At 46.6% G+C, this 15,913-nt stretch overlaps 1 protein-coding gene across 2 annotated transcripts in view; it reads left to right on the forward strand.

Moving 5' to 3' along the window:
• Positions 1-15,913, forward strand: part of GOLGA3 (golgin A3) — a 38,874-nt gene that overhangs the window by 12,129 nt on the left and 10,832 nt on the right. The window contains exons 5-16 of one of the 2 annotated variants that reach the window (XM_081338853.1): positions 1,414-2,096; positions 2,849-2,960; positions 4,783-5,089; positions 5,615-5,817; positions 7,117-7,254; positions 8,768-8,929; positions 9,528-9,896; positions 10,967-11,044; positions 11,415-11,678; positions 13,742-13,836; positions 14,549-14,765; positions 14,854-14,997. In XM_081338853.1, coding sequence (XP_081194979.1) covers positions 1,414-2,096; positions 2,849-2,960; positions 4,783-5,089; positions 5,615-5,817; positions 7,117-7,254; positions 8,768-8,929; positions 9,528-9,896; positions 10,967-11,044; positions 11,415-11,678; positions 13,742-13,836; positions 14,549-14,765; positions 14,854-14,997 — 2,772 coding nt within the window. Of the gene's footprint in view, positions 1-1,413; positions 2,097-2,848; positions 2,961-4,782; positions 5,090-5,614; positions 5,818-7,116; positions 7,255-8,725; positions 8,930-9,527; positions 9,897-10,966; positions 11,045-11,414; positions 11,679-13,741; positions 13,837-14,548; positions 14,766-14,853; positions 14,998-15,913 lie in introns of both variants that reach the window. The other variant, XM_081338852.1, reaches the window with a different exon arrangement.

A 15,913-nucleotide genomic window follows, 5' to 3' on the forward strand; every position in this document is an offset into this window, starting at 1 on the left:
GAAATCAGCTGCTCTCACGCTGATAAAAAGCTGGCATTGTCCCAGGAAGGCAGGAAACAGTTCTGGATTGCCAGCAAATTTATCCGGCATAGCTATCTGACATTTCCTCCTGGGTGGGGGGGCAGCATGTACCTGAGCCTGCAGTTGTGCCACCTGAGTGGCCAGCAAGGTGAGTTGCTGGTTGAGCTGGGCATTCTCGGCAAGAAGCTGCTCCATCGTAGTATTAAGGGGTGGGTGGCTGAAAGCAAACTGTTCTGAACCAGCCCTCTTCTCGCACCCCTAATCAAAAGAAGAGACTGGAAAGCGTCCAAGGCTAAAAGGCTTCTGCCAAGATTTAATAGTAAACACACAAGAGCTTATCTTCTCAAGCAAAAGAGTTGCTTTCAGCAACCAGCCCCTCCCCAAACACTCCTTTTATAGAGAGCTCAGGGCGTGGTCTCCCTGTGCCTCCTCCCGAGGAGTCCCATAGCCTTCCTTTGTTTGTCCCTGCTCGACTGCCTCCTGCGTCGGGCGTCCTTGAACAGGGCCAGCTGTGGGTCATCATCCTCCGCACTCTCGGGCTCACACAGCTGAGCAGAGGTTCCCGGCTGAGGACTCTGCAAAGTCTCCAAATCATCATCAGCCGGTTCGTTTCCCTCCTCCCCCACATCTGAGTCCTCCGATACATCGGAGCCGGCTGTCGGACCCACAGGCTGACCCTGAGTCACAACAGTAACTTCACAGGATGTCAGCTGTTCCGAGTAAAGCTGCCTTTGGCAATTGACTGATGAGGATTGTGTCAATGCCAATGTTACGGTTCGTCGTAGAGTCAGCTGGATTTGGCATTTTTGTCCACCTATCCAGTCCTTCCCAAGGACCTGAGATAAGCAGATGTTGCTAATAACATTAAAAGTAACTTCACAGGATGTCAGCTGTTCCAAGTAAAGTTGCCTTGGGCAACTGACTGATGGGGATTGTGTCAAGGCCGCTGATGTTCAAGTGCTGCAGTTGACCAGTGGTGCTGTTGTCAATGCCCGTGGTGCTCCAGATGTTTTGGGATTGCACCCAAAGTGCCTGTTACTAATTGGTACTACTCTTGCTTGCCTTTGCCACAGTCTGTAGGTCTTTGTATTTTGTTATCTTCTCCAGTTCTTTCTCGTCTATTCTGCTGTCTCCAGGCACTGCCACGTCCACTAGACAGACTTTTTTGTCTTTCTTGTCGACAATAGTTAAGGCCGGGGTGTTATGTGGCAGGTGCTTGTCTGTTTCATTTCTGAAGTCCCAGAGCAATTTATGATTGTTGTTGTTGTTGTATGTTGTTATATTTTATTTTATTATTATTGTTTTTTATTGTTTTATTATTTACTACTACTGTGCTTGCTTTTCCATTTCTCCCCCTTCCTGTTCTTCCTTCCTTCCTTTCTTTCATTCCAGGTGTTTACAGCTAAGAGCCGCCTCTCCAGCACGCTGGATCCCGAGCTGATGTTGCATCCAGAGCTCTTACCCAGGGCCAGCCCCATGGCGATGACCAAAGAATATTCCTTTTTGCGAACCAGCGTCCCGCGAGGACCGAAAGTGGGCAGCTTGGGCTTCCCAGCTTCCTCGAAAGAGAAAAAAAGCTCCAGATCATCCAAAACGAGCAGCCGGATTCGGTCTCTGGCAGATTATCGAACGGAAAACCCAGAGGGCGGCACCGGTGGGACCGTCCCGGTGGCCGATTCATCGGGTGGATCGCTGAAACACAACTCAAGCAGCCTGACCTCGGTTGTGTCTTCCGTCAGCCTGACCCCCGATTCAGATGACCGGCTGGAAGCTTCCTCCTTGGCGGGAGACAGCCTGTCGGAGATGGATGGCAGCGAAGCGGGCATGAGGCTGGACGGCAACGAAAGCGACAGCTCGACCTACAGCAGTGCGTCAGGAAGAGGCCCCACGTCCTCCAGCCCCAAAAGCAAGCAGGGTACGGCCTTCACCGTCAACGGGCAGAAGGTCCCGTTGGATGCTGTTGGACAGTTTCCTTCCATCAGGGAGGTCCTGCAGGCTGCGGCGACAGAGTATCGGGCTCAGGATCAGGAAGTCAATGGGGAAGCCAGAAGCCGGCGGGACAGTATTTCTAGCAGGTAAAGCTGTTTCGGCATCTTCTCCGACTCGGAAGGCTCCAGCTGGGACACTTTTTGTCCCAAAAGTCCTTTTTCAAAAGGCAACTGGGCTTTGTTTGTCCTGGAAACAAAGAAGCTTCTTCAGGTCTTCTCCAAGAAGCTTCTTCAGTTCTTCTCCAAGAAGCTTCTTCAGTTCTTCTCCTCCAAGAAGCTTCTTCAGGTCTTCAAGAAGCTTCTTCAGGTCTTCTCCAAGAAGCTTCTTCATTTCTTCTTCTCCAAGAAGCTTCTTCAGTTCTTCTCCAAGAAGTTTCTTCAGGTCTTCTCCTTCAAGAAGCTTCTTCAGGTCTTCTCCTCCAAGAAGTTTCTTCAGGTCTTCTCCTCCAAGAAGCTTCTTCAGGTCTTCTCCTCCAAGAAGCTTCTTCAGGTCTTCTCCTCCAAGAAGCTTCTTCAGGTCTTCTCCTCCAAGAAGCTTCTTCATTTCTTCTCCTTCAAGAAGCTTCTTCATTTCTTCTCCTCCAAGAAGCTTCTTCATTTCTTCTCCTCCAAGAAGCTTCTTCAGTTCAGAACTGAAGGAACTTTTTTGTTGCCAGGAAAGGAAGTCCAGTTGCCTTTTTGAAAAAGCACCTTTGGGACAACCATGCCCTGGATGACAGGAGAATCTCCACAGGCATTCTTTGGATTCTTTTCTTGCATTTGTTTGATCCGCTAAGGAACATCTTAGTTTTTTGGGATTGGTACAACTTCAAGTGTTCCTCTGCTTTGTCTCACCCCAGCATATCCATGGAAAGTTCAGTCGTTGGGACCCACGATGAGCTGCTTCAGGTCCTCAAAGAGAAGATGAGGCTCGAAGGACAATTGGAGGCACTGTCATTGGAAGCCAATGAGGTACAAAAGGATCTTCTACTTAAAAAAAACCTCATCCTCCAGGATGGAGAGAAACCTACGGTCAACGCTGCAAACGTTGGGTGTTTTTACTTGGACAGTATGAGAGGCAGCCTTTTCCTTTAAATTGTTTTGCTCTTAGAATTAGATGAAGCTGGGGGGAGGAGAATGCTGCCCCGGTTGTTTTTAATAAGATAAGAAATGGCATGTTATAGAATGGAGGAAGCGAAGCTTTGCCTTTCAAACTGATTGGAGAATGTGATTTGTGACTGGAGGAGGGAACTGTGCCAGAGATTAGGTGCTGAAGGGAGGGGAATTCAGATTTTGGCATCTATCCAGGCCATGCCGATGCTTTGTTCTCATTATTATAGACTTTTTAGAATAAGCCATGCCTGAAGTTTCTTTGAAGTGTTTCATTAGTTGGAACCGTGACACCTACACTGTTCCTCTAGGTTTAAGGATGGGTTATGGAACATATCGGGTGTCTGTGGAAGTGGGGATCGCATTTCAGGTTATGGTGGATAGATCTAGTCTTAGCTGCAGCTCTCAAAACCTCTTGAGATGGTAGGATCTTAGACTGGGAAGGAGACAGTTAAGCCAGGGAGTTCAATTGGCTTCCTGGTGCAGGAATCTCAATAAAAGCCAAGAGCCTTGGTGGAGCAGTGGGCTAATGCCTCCTTAAGTAACACCAGCTGCCTGCAATTAGTGCAGGTTCGCATCCCACCAGGCTCAAGGTGGACTCAGCCTTCCATCCTTCCGAGGTAGGTAAAATGAGGACCCAGATTGTTGGGGGCAATTAAGCTGACTTTGTAATAATGCCGCTTGGGGTGTGTGTGAAAGCCCTAATAAGCAGGCATATACATAGAATGAAGGCTATTGCTAAGCACATTGGTTTGTGCTTAAATTGTAAGCCGCCCTGAGTCTTCGGAGAAGGGCGGGATATAAATGGGATTAAAATAAATAAATAAATAAATAAATAAATAAATAAAAGCATTCCCAGGAGATGGTGGTCCAGCCTCTTTTCTCCCTAGACCACGGGTAGGCAACCTCGGCTCTTTTATGACTCATGGACTTCAACTCCCAGAATTCCTGAGTCAGTTATGCTGACTCAGGAATTCTGGGAGTTGAAGTCCATGAGTCATAAAAGAGCCGAGGTTGCCTACCCCTGCCCTAGACAGTGAATGGGAAAATAATATGGGATGGTTTGTGAAACTGATGGTGTCACGTTTCCGACGTCTGGGCTTTTCAAGTGACTCTGAGGCATTGTTTACCTTAAAAGTCCTTTATTCAGCCTAATGCACCGGCAAATGCTTGCTCGAAGGAAGCTGGAATCTGAAATCTTCACCCCCTTGCACAATATATTAAAACATCATTCTCCACTTTTCTAATTTTGTCATCAATCATATTCTCCTATTAATTTAAAGCATCAGTTTCCCTTCTGTTAGAGAACCCTGCCAAGCTCTTATCTTCTTTACTTTCAGATGGCCTTGAGGAACAATTCTCCTCTTCCCCACTCCCAACCTTAATCCACTCTCTTAAAGCAATACACAAGTTTTAACAGATGAAATGGCTGCTACTTCATCTCTTGTCAAGCACTAACGTTCGATGTTAACAGCGTTGACGGAGGGCCGTTTGGGATGGTTGTTATCCATGTCTGCTATTACCCATATGTAAAAAATTGCACGGAGATGTCTGCTCCTGTGTCCTCCCCCCCAAAAAAATGGAGGATATTATAGAAGGTTTTTGAAGGCCCACCTCAGCTCAACACCTCTTGTTACTGCCTTGCTCGGATAGAAACTTAGTAACCGGATTTGTCTTTGCGTAGGCCCTCAAAGAAAAAGCAGAATTGCAAGCCCAGCTGGCTGCGGTCCAGATGAAACTCCAAACCCACATGGAGCATTCGCAGAGCAGCCAACAGAAGCAGGACTGCCTGAATTCAGAGGTGGCTACCTTGAAGCAGTCCTGCTGGGAACTGGAACGTACGATGGCTGAGCTACAAACCGCCTTGGAGGCCAAGAACGCAGGCTTGCTGGCTTCTCATAATGACCTGCAGCTGGCCGAAGAACAGTACCAGAGACTGGTGGGCAAGGTGGAAGACTTGCAGAAAAACGTCCTTAGCAAGGATAGCATGGGTGAGTAGAACCGAGCGAACGTCGTCCATCCACCTGTTCTTCCGTGAGGATCTTAGGTCAAGGTCAAGGTTCCCCTGCACGTGCGTGCTAGTCGTTTCTGACTCTAGGGGCCGGTGCTCATCTCCGTTTCAAAACCGAAGAGCCAGCGCTTGTCCGAGGACGTCTCCGTGGTCATGTGGCCGGCATGACTAGACGCCAAAGGCGCACGGAACGCTGTTACCTTCCCACCGTAGTGGTCCCTATTTTTCTACTTGCATTTTTTACGTGCTTTCGAACTGCTAGGCTGGCAGAAGCTGGGACGAGTAACAGGCGCTCACTCTGCTACGCGGCACTCGGGATTCAACCCGCCAAACTGCCGACCTTCTGATCGACAAGCTCAGCGTCCCAACCCACTGAGCCACCGCGTCCCTTACAAAGCCTCAAGTCAAAGAGGCTGGCTCATAGTCAAGCGATCGTCCGCGAGGACTCCGAAGTCCCTCTCCTACTTCGTTGTAATTTTTTATTTTTTTCCATCCGCCCTTTTAGTTCACGATCTCCGGCAACAGCTCTCCTCGTTGCAAAGTCAGCTTCAGCAGGTCGAACTGGACCGCGCGTCCTTGACCGGTAAGCTGAAGTCCTCTCAGGCGGAGATCTCATCCTTGCAGAAAGTTCGCCACTGGTACCAACAGCAGCTGGCCGTGGCTCAGCAGGCAAGGATACGTCTGCAGAGCGATATGGCCAACGTCAAGGTAAGCACCGTTTTCTTCTCTCCCGTTCCTGTCTCCAGCCCCCGGAGCACATTTTCACGTACGCAGTCTGATCGTGTCGTTAATTCGATTGATCTGACAGGCGATTGGCTGATTGCGGCCTTGAACTCAGGAGACAGTTCTGCCTTAAATGGGGAACCCTTTTCTGCAGGTTTCCCTAGAGGTGATAGGATGTAGTGAGGAGGAGGAGGAGGAGGATCCCCAAGAGGGAGTAAGAGGCAATTCAGCCTGGATATTATATGTGAGAGAAAGAGGGGGAAGACAGCCTCTCCCTAACAGTTCCCAGAGTCTATTGTAGAGGCAGAGAGCTGAGTGTTCAGCCTGGCAAGATTCTGTCTATAGGTGTGAAACAAAATAACTCAGCTTGGAAGTATCCCCAGGTATCATTTATAGTGAGTAGAGTAGAGTAGAGTAGAGTAGAGTAGAGTAGAGTAGAGTAGAGTAGAATATGGAATGGAATGGAATGGGATAGGATAGGATAGGATAGGATAGGATAGGATAGGATAGGATAGGATAGGATTACAGAAGAGAAGAAAGATTATAAAATAGAATAGATTACAGAATAGAATAGATTATAGAATAGAATAGAATTACAGAAGAGAAGAGAGATTACAGAATAGAACAGAATAGATTACAGAATAGAATAGATTACAGAATAGAATAGAGAATAGAATAGAATAGAATAGAATAGAATAGAATAGAATAGAATAGAATAGAATAGAATAGAATAGAGGATAGGATGGGATGGGATGGGATGGGATGGGATGGGATGGGATGGGATGGGATAGGATAGGATAAGGAATAGAATATTGTCATTGTGTAACTCACAACAAAATTAGGTAGAAATTTAATAGACTTGCGTCTGTGTCTAGGCCTTGTTGGTATGGGAGAGTGTGTCTTGGAATATGTTTGACTATGAGCAAACCAGTTGTAGAATCTTCCAAGGCCACTACAATGAAGGCTATTCTTATTCCCCCTTCTTCGTTTATTTAATTGGTTTATTTGGCCCTCCACCCATCTCACAATGGCAACCCCGGGCAACTAACTCTGGGCAACTCCCCATGGTATAGAAACACACGACAGTTAACTGAGAGCAACACCAATCGGCAATAAATGGATCCTTTGCGTCTCCGCGTAAGTGCATCGGACGCACAGTTAACAAGCAAAAGCGCCTTTTAATCTAAAGCGGGCCATCAAGTGTAACCCTAATAGCTTGGATTCCATTTCTTCACACGTCTCTTAATGCAGCCCTTTCTCTTCTTCCACCCTTTTTTTCTAAAGGCTGGACAGATGACCCAAGTTGGTCTGCTGGAGCATCTGAAGCTAGAGAACGTAACCCTGTCTCACCAGTTAACAGAGACTCAGCATCGATCGATCAAAGAGAAGGAACGCATAGCCGCGCAGCTGCAAAATATTGAGGTAAAGACCTCGGATTTCCTGAGTATTTGATTGCCAAGCCGATAAAAACCTGCAGAGAGGCGCGAGGAGTCGACGCTCACGAATATACCCCTCCGTATCTCCTCTCTGCACACGCTCTGATGCCTATCCAAAGTCCTAAAACGCTCTTTTTGGTCTCTGCCACCAGGCTGACCCATGGTCTTGAACATCTGAAGGACTTCCGATTCACCCCCGCCGGTCAATTATTTTTCAAAAACCGAAAACCAGAAGCTCTTTTTTTTTCTTTTTAAAGGATGTTATTGAATTTTAAAGGATTAGGGATAGAATAGGATCGGGTTAGGGATTAAGGTTTAGGGTGGGGTTAGGATCAGGGTTGGGATCAACGTTGGGGTTATCCCCCAATAACATTTTCATTCTTTAGCAAACAGGCTATTGTCCGGGTACATGTATTCAATTATCTGATATAGTAACAGATAACTGTAGTAAATGTAATAAACGATCAGCAAAAACAGGATCAGTTAGTCAATACATATCGTGCTTCTTACTAATATATATATTCAAAATAACATATCACCTTCATTTTCTCACGAGTTCGTTTTCCTAACCATTGGTAAAAACAATCCCATGTTCTATAGTAAACGGAAGCTCTTTTGTCCATACATGGATAAATGCCAAAACCGAACGAATCTTGCGTGGATTCAGTTACGGGTAGTCCTCAACTTACGGCCGCAATCGGGACTAGAATTTCTTATCGCTAAGCAAAGTTTTCGTTAAACGAGTCGCACCTGATTGGGCCACCGTTGTCGTAACGTCGTAACCCAGTGATGGCGAACCTTTTAGAGACCGAGCGCCCAAACCCACTTATTTATCGCAAAGGGCCAGGGCCACATCAGCATTGTGGTGCCTTCGGGGGTGGGGGGGGGCAGGGAGGTGCCTCCGTGTGCTGCCTCTGTCATGCAAAACCCGGGGGGTGGGGGGCCTTAAAAATGGGCCACCGTGCTGCAAGGTGCAAAAATGGCCACCGCCACACTGTGGGGTGCACAAGGCGCTGCACCACGCAAGAACGGGGCAGGGCTAGCGAGTATCACGCAGGCACTAATCAACAATGGTTGGTGACCTCTGCTCTACCACCTCTACTCGAGCTTGTTAGTCAGCCGCTTCGTCTCCTGTGTGCTGGCCAGGACTCCTGCTCCGGGCAGCGGTGATGGCCTGATGGACCTGCTGCTGGTAGCGGTGGCGGCACGCATGCCAACAGAGAGGGCTCTGAGTGCCGCCTCTGGCACTCGTGCCATAGGTTCGCCACCACTGGTCTAACCGTTGCTAGACAAGGGGTGGAAGGTCGAGGGCTACCTGTATGCAAATAAATGCCGTGATTTTTATATTGGCATCCTGTGAGGCATATGTAACACCTAAGCCCCTCATTTGGATCAAACGGCATGGTGCTGTTTGCCTCCATGCGTGCCGCTCCCATTTCCTAACATTGCCTCGACAGCTGTTACCACACTTTCTAACAACCTCTGATGCCTCTGGACAGGCTGACATGTTGGACCAGGAAGCAGCCTTTCTGCAGATCCAGGAGGCCAAGAGCATGGTGGAAGACGATTTGCAAAGGAAACTGGAGGAGTTTGAGGAAGAGAAAGAACAGCTTCAGAAGATGGCTGACTCGGCAGCAGGATTGGAGCAGGAGCTGGAAAAGGTACATGGGTTTCGCACGTTGCGTTACAGCCACAGGTGCGGGATTCTCGTGTAAAGGTTAAGGTTGATTCCTGGGGTGGAATGTAGTCTGGATTCCCAGGAGGAAGAGGCAACTCAGTTCGGATAGTTTGTGTGTCTGAGAAAGAGGGCGAAGACGGTTCCTCCCTAACAGTTCCCGGAGTATATGCTTGAGATGGTCGTTTGCTTTAACTTTGGCGAGATTCAGTGGGTGAGGGAACGACGACAGAATTCTGCTTGGAAGAATCATTATGTGCCTTTATTGGATTGACAACTCTTGAGTTAAGCGTCTGAAGAGATTCTCAGTCCTCCAAAGGTGCTTTTTCAAGAGGCAACTGGACTTCCTTGTTATTCTTTGAAGACGTTTTGCTTCTCATCCAAGAAGCTTCTTCGGCGCTGAAGAAGCTTCTTGGATGAGAAGCGAAATGTCCTCAAAGAATAACAAGGAAGTCCAGTTGCCTCTTGAAAAAGCACCTTTGGGACGTCTTGAGTTAAGAGTGAAGGCCACGTAGAAGGATGCTGCCATTTTACTTTGGGAAGAGATCATGGTGACGGTGAACTTCTTTGCGTTCTTGGCCCAGGTCAAATTAACGCTTCAACAGCGAGACTTACAGGTGGAAACCCTGCAGCAGGAACAGCTGGATCTGATGAAGCAACTGACCTCTGCCCAAGAGACGTTACAGACCCAAGACCAATCCTTGGGTGAGCTTCAGATGCGCTATGACGAACTGGAGGCCCGGTGGGCTGAGCTGCAAGGAGAGGCCGCCTCGAAGGACGACGCCATCCGCTATTTGCAGAACGAGAAGATCGTTTTAGAAGTCGCCCTGCAGGTAGCAAAGACGGGACAGGAAGGACTTGAAGAGGACATCCAGCATTTAGGAGGCCACGCCGAGGCGGCCTCAGATGTTTTGGAGCAGCTCAAGCAGGAAATAGCCATCAAATCGAGTCAGGTAATCTGCTGCATTTGGCCATTCCTTTTTTTTTTTTGGCTGAGCTATTAAGAGCCTTGGTGGTGCAGTGGCTAGAATGCAGAATTGCAGGCTAACTCTGCCGACTGCCAGCAGTTCGATCCTGACCGGCTCAAGGTTGACTCAGACTTCCGTCCTTCCAAAGTCGGTAAAATGAGGCCCCGGATTGTTGGGGGGCAACAGGCTGACTCTGTAAACCACTTAGAGAGGGCTGTAGAGCACCGTGAAGCGGCATATAAGTCCAAGTGTTATTGGTAAGTGAGAGGGAAGGGAAGAGAAAGGAAAGGAAAGGAAAGATTGTGGTGGTGCAGTGGTTAGAATGCAACATTGCAGGCTAACTCTGCCAACTGCCAGCAGTTCGATCCTGACCAGCTCAAGGTTGACTCAGCCTTTCCATCCTTCCAAGGTCAGTAAACTGAGGACCTGGATTGTTGGGGTCAACAGGCTGACTCTGCAAACCGCTTAGAGAGGAGAGGGCTGTGAAGCCCTGTGAAGCGGCATATAAGTCTAAGTGTTATTGCTATTACAGGTTCTCCTTGACTTATGACAGCAGTTGAGTCCAAAATTTCCATGGCTAAGCGAGACAGTTCTTAAGTCAATTTTGCCCCAGGTCACAACCTGTCTTGCCACCGTTCTTCAGCGAATGGCTGCAGCTGTTACGTTAGAAACACGGTTTGTTAAGCGAATCTGGCTTTCCCCCGTTGACTTAGCTGGTCAGAATGTTTCGAAAGGGGAATCCCGTGACCCCAGGACACGGCAGCCGTCATAAGCACACGCCAGTTGCCAAGCCTCTGAAATTTTGACCACGGGGATGCCGCAACGGTCATCGGTGTGAAAAAGGGTCATAAGTCCCTTTTTCCAGAGCTGTTGTAACCTTGAGCAGCCACTAAATGAACTCTTGTAAGTTGAGGACTTCCCTGTCTTGGTTAGAGTGATGGAGGTTAAGACGTTGGTCTCCTAGGTGGACTCTTGCTTCGCGACTCTGCAGGAGAGCTTGGAATTTTTCTCCTTTAGTCCTCACCCAGTGCTTCTTTTTATTTTATTCCTCGTAGGTAGAAAACCTGCAGCAGGAGAGTGCAAATCTGAAGAAGCAAACCCAGAAAGCGAAGGAACAATATCTTCAACAGAAGGTGAGTAAATGCCTTCTTTTTCTAAATTTTCTCGTTTTGGAGAAACTGGCAAAATGGAAGCGTTTATCCACCTTTTGCCCCTTAAGCAGCCCCTGTCAAATAAAGCACCCCAAATTAATACCGATCGTCCTCAATTTAGAACTACGGTTGGGACCGTTTCCCTTCCTAAGCAAGGCAGTTGTTCCGACGCCCCATTTTGCGACCTTTCGTGTTCTTATTGAAGTTTAATTTCCCGTCAATATTCAGAATGTCTTTCTCATTGACGGTTTTCTCACGGTTAGTTGCATCTATGTAGCGAAGAGTTTCATTCGTAGACGCCGTCCTCATAACGTTTTCTGTAAAACAATTCTATTTGGTCCCCGACACGCAGGTGATGGTGGAGGCCTACCGCCGAGACGCCCTTTCCAAAGATCAGCTGATCAGTGAACTGAAGGCCACCAAGAAGAAGCTGGATGCGGAAATCAAAGAGCTGAAGCGGGAATTCCTCCAGCTTCAGAGCGAGAAGAAAACCATGGAGGTGGAGTACTCCAAGCTAGCGAAGGAGCTGGTGCAAATTCAGGAGCAGATGGAGGAATTGGAGAGCCAGCTTCAGGTGGCCCAGAAAGAGCGGAACGACATGGAGATAGAGCTACAGGTGGGAAGCAAATTTAGATTTAAGAAATAAGAATAGAATAGAATAGAATAGAATAGAATAGAATAGAATAGAATAGAATAGAATAGAATAGAATAGAATAGAATAGAATAGAATAGAATAGAATAATGGAATGAAGAATAGAATAGAATAGAATAGAATAGAATAGAATAGAATAGAATAGAATAGAATAGAATAGAATAGAATAGAAATTATGGAATAGAATGGAATAGAATAGAATACGGAATGGAATGGAATAGAATAGAATATAGGATGGGATGGGATGAATAGAAATGGAATGGAATGGAATAGAATAGAATAGAATAGAATAGAATAGAATAGAATAGAATAGAATAGAATAGAATAGAATAGAATAGAATAGAATAGAATAGAATAGAATAGAATAGAATAGAATAAAAATTATGGAATAGAATGGAATGGAATGGAATGGAATGGAATAGAATATAGGATGGAATGGAATGGAATATAGGATGGAATGGAATGGAATAGAATAGAATACGGAATGGAATGGAATGGAATGGGATAGAATAGAATAGAAATTATGGAATAGAATGGAATAGAATAGAATACGGAATGGAATGGAATAGAATAGAATATAGGATGGGATGGGATGAATAGAAATGGAATGGAATGGAATGGAATAATAGAATAGAATAGAATAGAATAGAATAGAATAGAATAGAATAGAATAGAATAGAATAGAATAGAATAGAAAATATGAAATGGAATGGAATAGAATAGAATACGGAATGGAATGGAATAGAATTAGAATAGAATTAGAATTAGAATTAGAATAGAATAGAATAGAATAGAATAGAATAGAATAGAATAGAATAGAATAGAATAGAATAGAATAGAATAGAATAGAATAGATGAAAGCCAACACAGTGCTAGGCTGCATTAACAGAGGGATAGAATCAACATCACATTAATACCACTTTACAAGGCCTTGGTAAGGCCACCCTTGGAATGCTGCATCCAGTTTTGGTCACCACTATGTAAAAAAAATGTTGAGACTCTAGAAAGAGTGCAGAGAAGAGCAACAAAGATGATGAGGGGAGTGGAGGTTAAAACATATCAGGAATGGTTACCGGAACTGGGGATGTCTCATTTAATGAAGAGAAGCATGAGGGGTGACATGATAGCAGCCTTCCAATATCTCAGGGGCTGCCCCAAAGAAGAGGGAGTCAAGCTATTCTCCAAAGTGCCTCAAGGCAGGACAAGAATGGATAGAAACTAACCAAGAAGAGAAGCAACCAGGAACTAAGGAGAAGTTGCCTGACAGTCAGAACAATTAACCAGTGGAACAACCTGCCTCCAGAAGCTGTGAAGGCTCCAACACTGGAAGTTTTAAAAAAGAGACTGGACAACCATTTATCTGAAATGGTATAGGGTTTCCTGCCTGAGCAAGGAGTTGGACTAGATGACCTCCAAGGTCCCTTCCAACTTTATTATTATTATTATTAAACAGCAAAGACATTTCTCTGGTTTGCCCTCCTTTTTTAATCATTCTTTCCCCCCCCCCCCCATAATTCACATTAGAGATAGCCTCGACTTACGGCAGTTCATTTAGTGACCTTTCAAAGTTACAACAGCCCTGAAAAAAACTGACTTATGACCATTTTTCACACTTAAATGCCTGTTGTAACATCCCCCTCGGTCACATCAAAATTCAGCCGCTCGGCGGTTAACTCATTTTTGGGGGGGAGGTAAAATTTTTGTTGATTTTTTTTCCCATACAGTTCAGTAGTACTTATTCAACGGGTTGTCTGAGTTTTATCATTCACTAATACAATTTTAATTCCTAATCCTTTATTCTTTTCTCCAGCCATTGGTAAAACAAGTCTGTTTCTTCTTTTTCTTTCAGCCTCATAGTAAGTCTGCCCATTTCTGCCCATTCTAATATTTTGTTTAATTATTTCTTCCTCTGACGGTCATTCTTCCTTTTGCCCAATATTGTGCAAATATGATTCTTGCCGCTGTGTAAAATCAAACATAGACTTTGCTTATCCATTTTTCTTGGCTGCTTTCTCCGAATTTCCCAGTCTTTGCGGTTTGACCAAGGACAGATGTCGGCTCTTGTCAAAGTAAACGAAGACTTGCAAAGACAGGTGGACGCAATGCAACAGGAAACAAAGATGTGAGTTTAGCTGACTCTTTAACACATTACCTGTATCCGTTCTTAAGTAGTCTGTTCCCCCCCTCATTGGACCGTTACAACCTGGTGGGCGAAATGAGGCACGTCAGATAATATTGTGGGAATTCTGCCGTAAGAATTGCGCGTTGTACACGCCCTCATCAGTTGGCGTGCTCTTGTGACTTTGCGCTTTGCAACCTTGCCACTTAGTGGCAGAGCTCCCTGTCCCAAGCACCATTGTTAACCAAGGGCTACCGGTGGTCCTCTACTTACAGCAGGACTCGTGACTCCATTTACTGGAACTAGAGGAACTTTTACTGAAGAGAAACTGGTTGCAGCAAAGTCAGGCGGAATCTGGTGTTCCCGTGCAAAATACAAAGCTGTTCCTTCCAACCCTCCAAGCCCTCTCCCCCTCCCCATGACCAGTTCCCCCTCCCCCTCCATCCCCAGCCAGCCAATGTGAAGCCGGTATGCTGTTTTGAGAAACTTTGAAACTTTGGCACTCGTGTTGGAAGTCCCGGGGCGCTTCCGAGTTGAAAGGATTAGCTGGCTCCTTTTATGTTCCTGATAGGAGCTGGAGCAAAGGATGGGAGCTTACCCCATCCCAGGGCAGCCCTCAGGTCTCAAACGCGGGCTTGATGCTTGTCAACCAGCATCCACCACGCAAGCCAGCCTGCTCCGTGACTGACTGTTTTCTGTTTGGTTCACTGCGCAGGGCCATTACCGAACAGAAGCAGAAAATGAAGACTTTGGGTTCCGACCTGAACACAGCCCAGAAGGAGATGAAAGCCAAGCACAAAGCTTATGAGAATGCCGTTGGGGTCCTTAGTCGGCGTCTGCAGGAGGCCCTTGCTGCCAAGGAGTCGGCTGAAGCCGAACTGAATGAACTCAAGGCGCAGATCTCCGAGTGTGAAAATAACCAAGCTAGCCTAGTAAGCCAACCTCACTTCCTTTTATCTTCTAAGATCTGCGCCCTCGTTCGAGCAGGGACACTAACCCAGATGTGGCTTTGGCCTTCAGGAGAGGATCCGGATGCTGGAGGCGGAACTGCAGTCTCTAACCCACAGTAAGATGGTCCTCGAGAAGGAGCTTCAAGAAGTCATCTCCCTCACCAGCCAGGAACTGGAAGAATACCGAGAGAAAGTCCTGGAGCTTGAAGACGAGGTAAGGTCTTCTTGGGTTGCTCCGCCATCTTGCATAGACATAACCAAGCCATAGTGTTCTCCCCCCCCCCCCCCGCTGGAGGCAAACTGGTTTGACTCCACAATCTATAGCAGGGGTCTTCAAACCTGGCCCTTTGATGACTTGTGGACTTCAACTCCCAGGATTCCTCAGCCAGGCACGCAGGCGGAGGAATTCTGGGAGTTGAAGTCCACAAAGTCATCAAAGGCACGCTGGCGGAGGAATTCTGGGAGTTGAAGTCCACAAAGTCATCAAAGGCACGCTGGCGGAGGAATTCTGGGAGTTGAAGTCCACAAAGTCATCAAAGGGCCAAGTTTGAAGACCCCTGATCTATCGTGTGGGTTGTTTAGTTGGTTTCTTCAGTTGGATATAACCAAAGGGTTGCTCGAAATCCCCTTGAATCCCCCTGCTTGGTTCTTGATAATAGCTGTAATGCGTGAATGTGAACACATTTGGCATTTTCCACCCGCCATGTTCAACTTGAACCTTTTAACCCCAATTCCTGAAAATGGCAGGGCTAGCTGTTAGGGGCAAGCAGTCAACTCTAAGCTGAGTTAGGTAGAAAACTGCGGGGTCCTTGGTGCTCTCCGAGCTTTTTTGTTTTCTTGCAGACGTTTGATTACCAAACTAGGTAACATCATCAGTGCTAGAAGGAAGTGGAATTTATGGAGAGGAGGAAGGAAGGAAGGAAGGAAGGAAGGAAGGAAGGAAGGAAGGAAGGAAGGAAGGAAGGAAGGACGGACTATGGGGTCCTTGGTGCTCTCTGAGTTGGGTTGTTTTCTTGCGAGCGTTTCATGACCATACTATGTAACATCATCCGTGCTAGACGGGAGTGATGTTTGTGGTCCTTGGTGTCCTCTGAGCTTTGCTGTTTGCAGACATTTTATTATTCAAACTA

Source organism: Vipera berus (genome assembly GCF_964194415.1).
Source record: "Vipera berus genome assembly, chromosome: 14".
NCBI lineage: Eukaryota > Metazoa > Chordata > Lepidosauria > Squamata > Viperidae > Vipera > Vipera berus.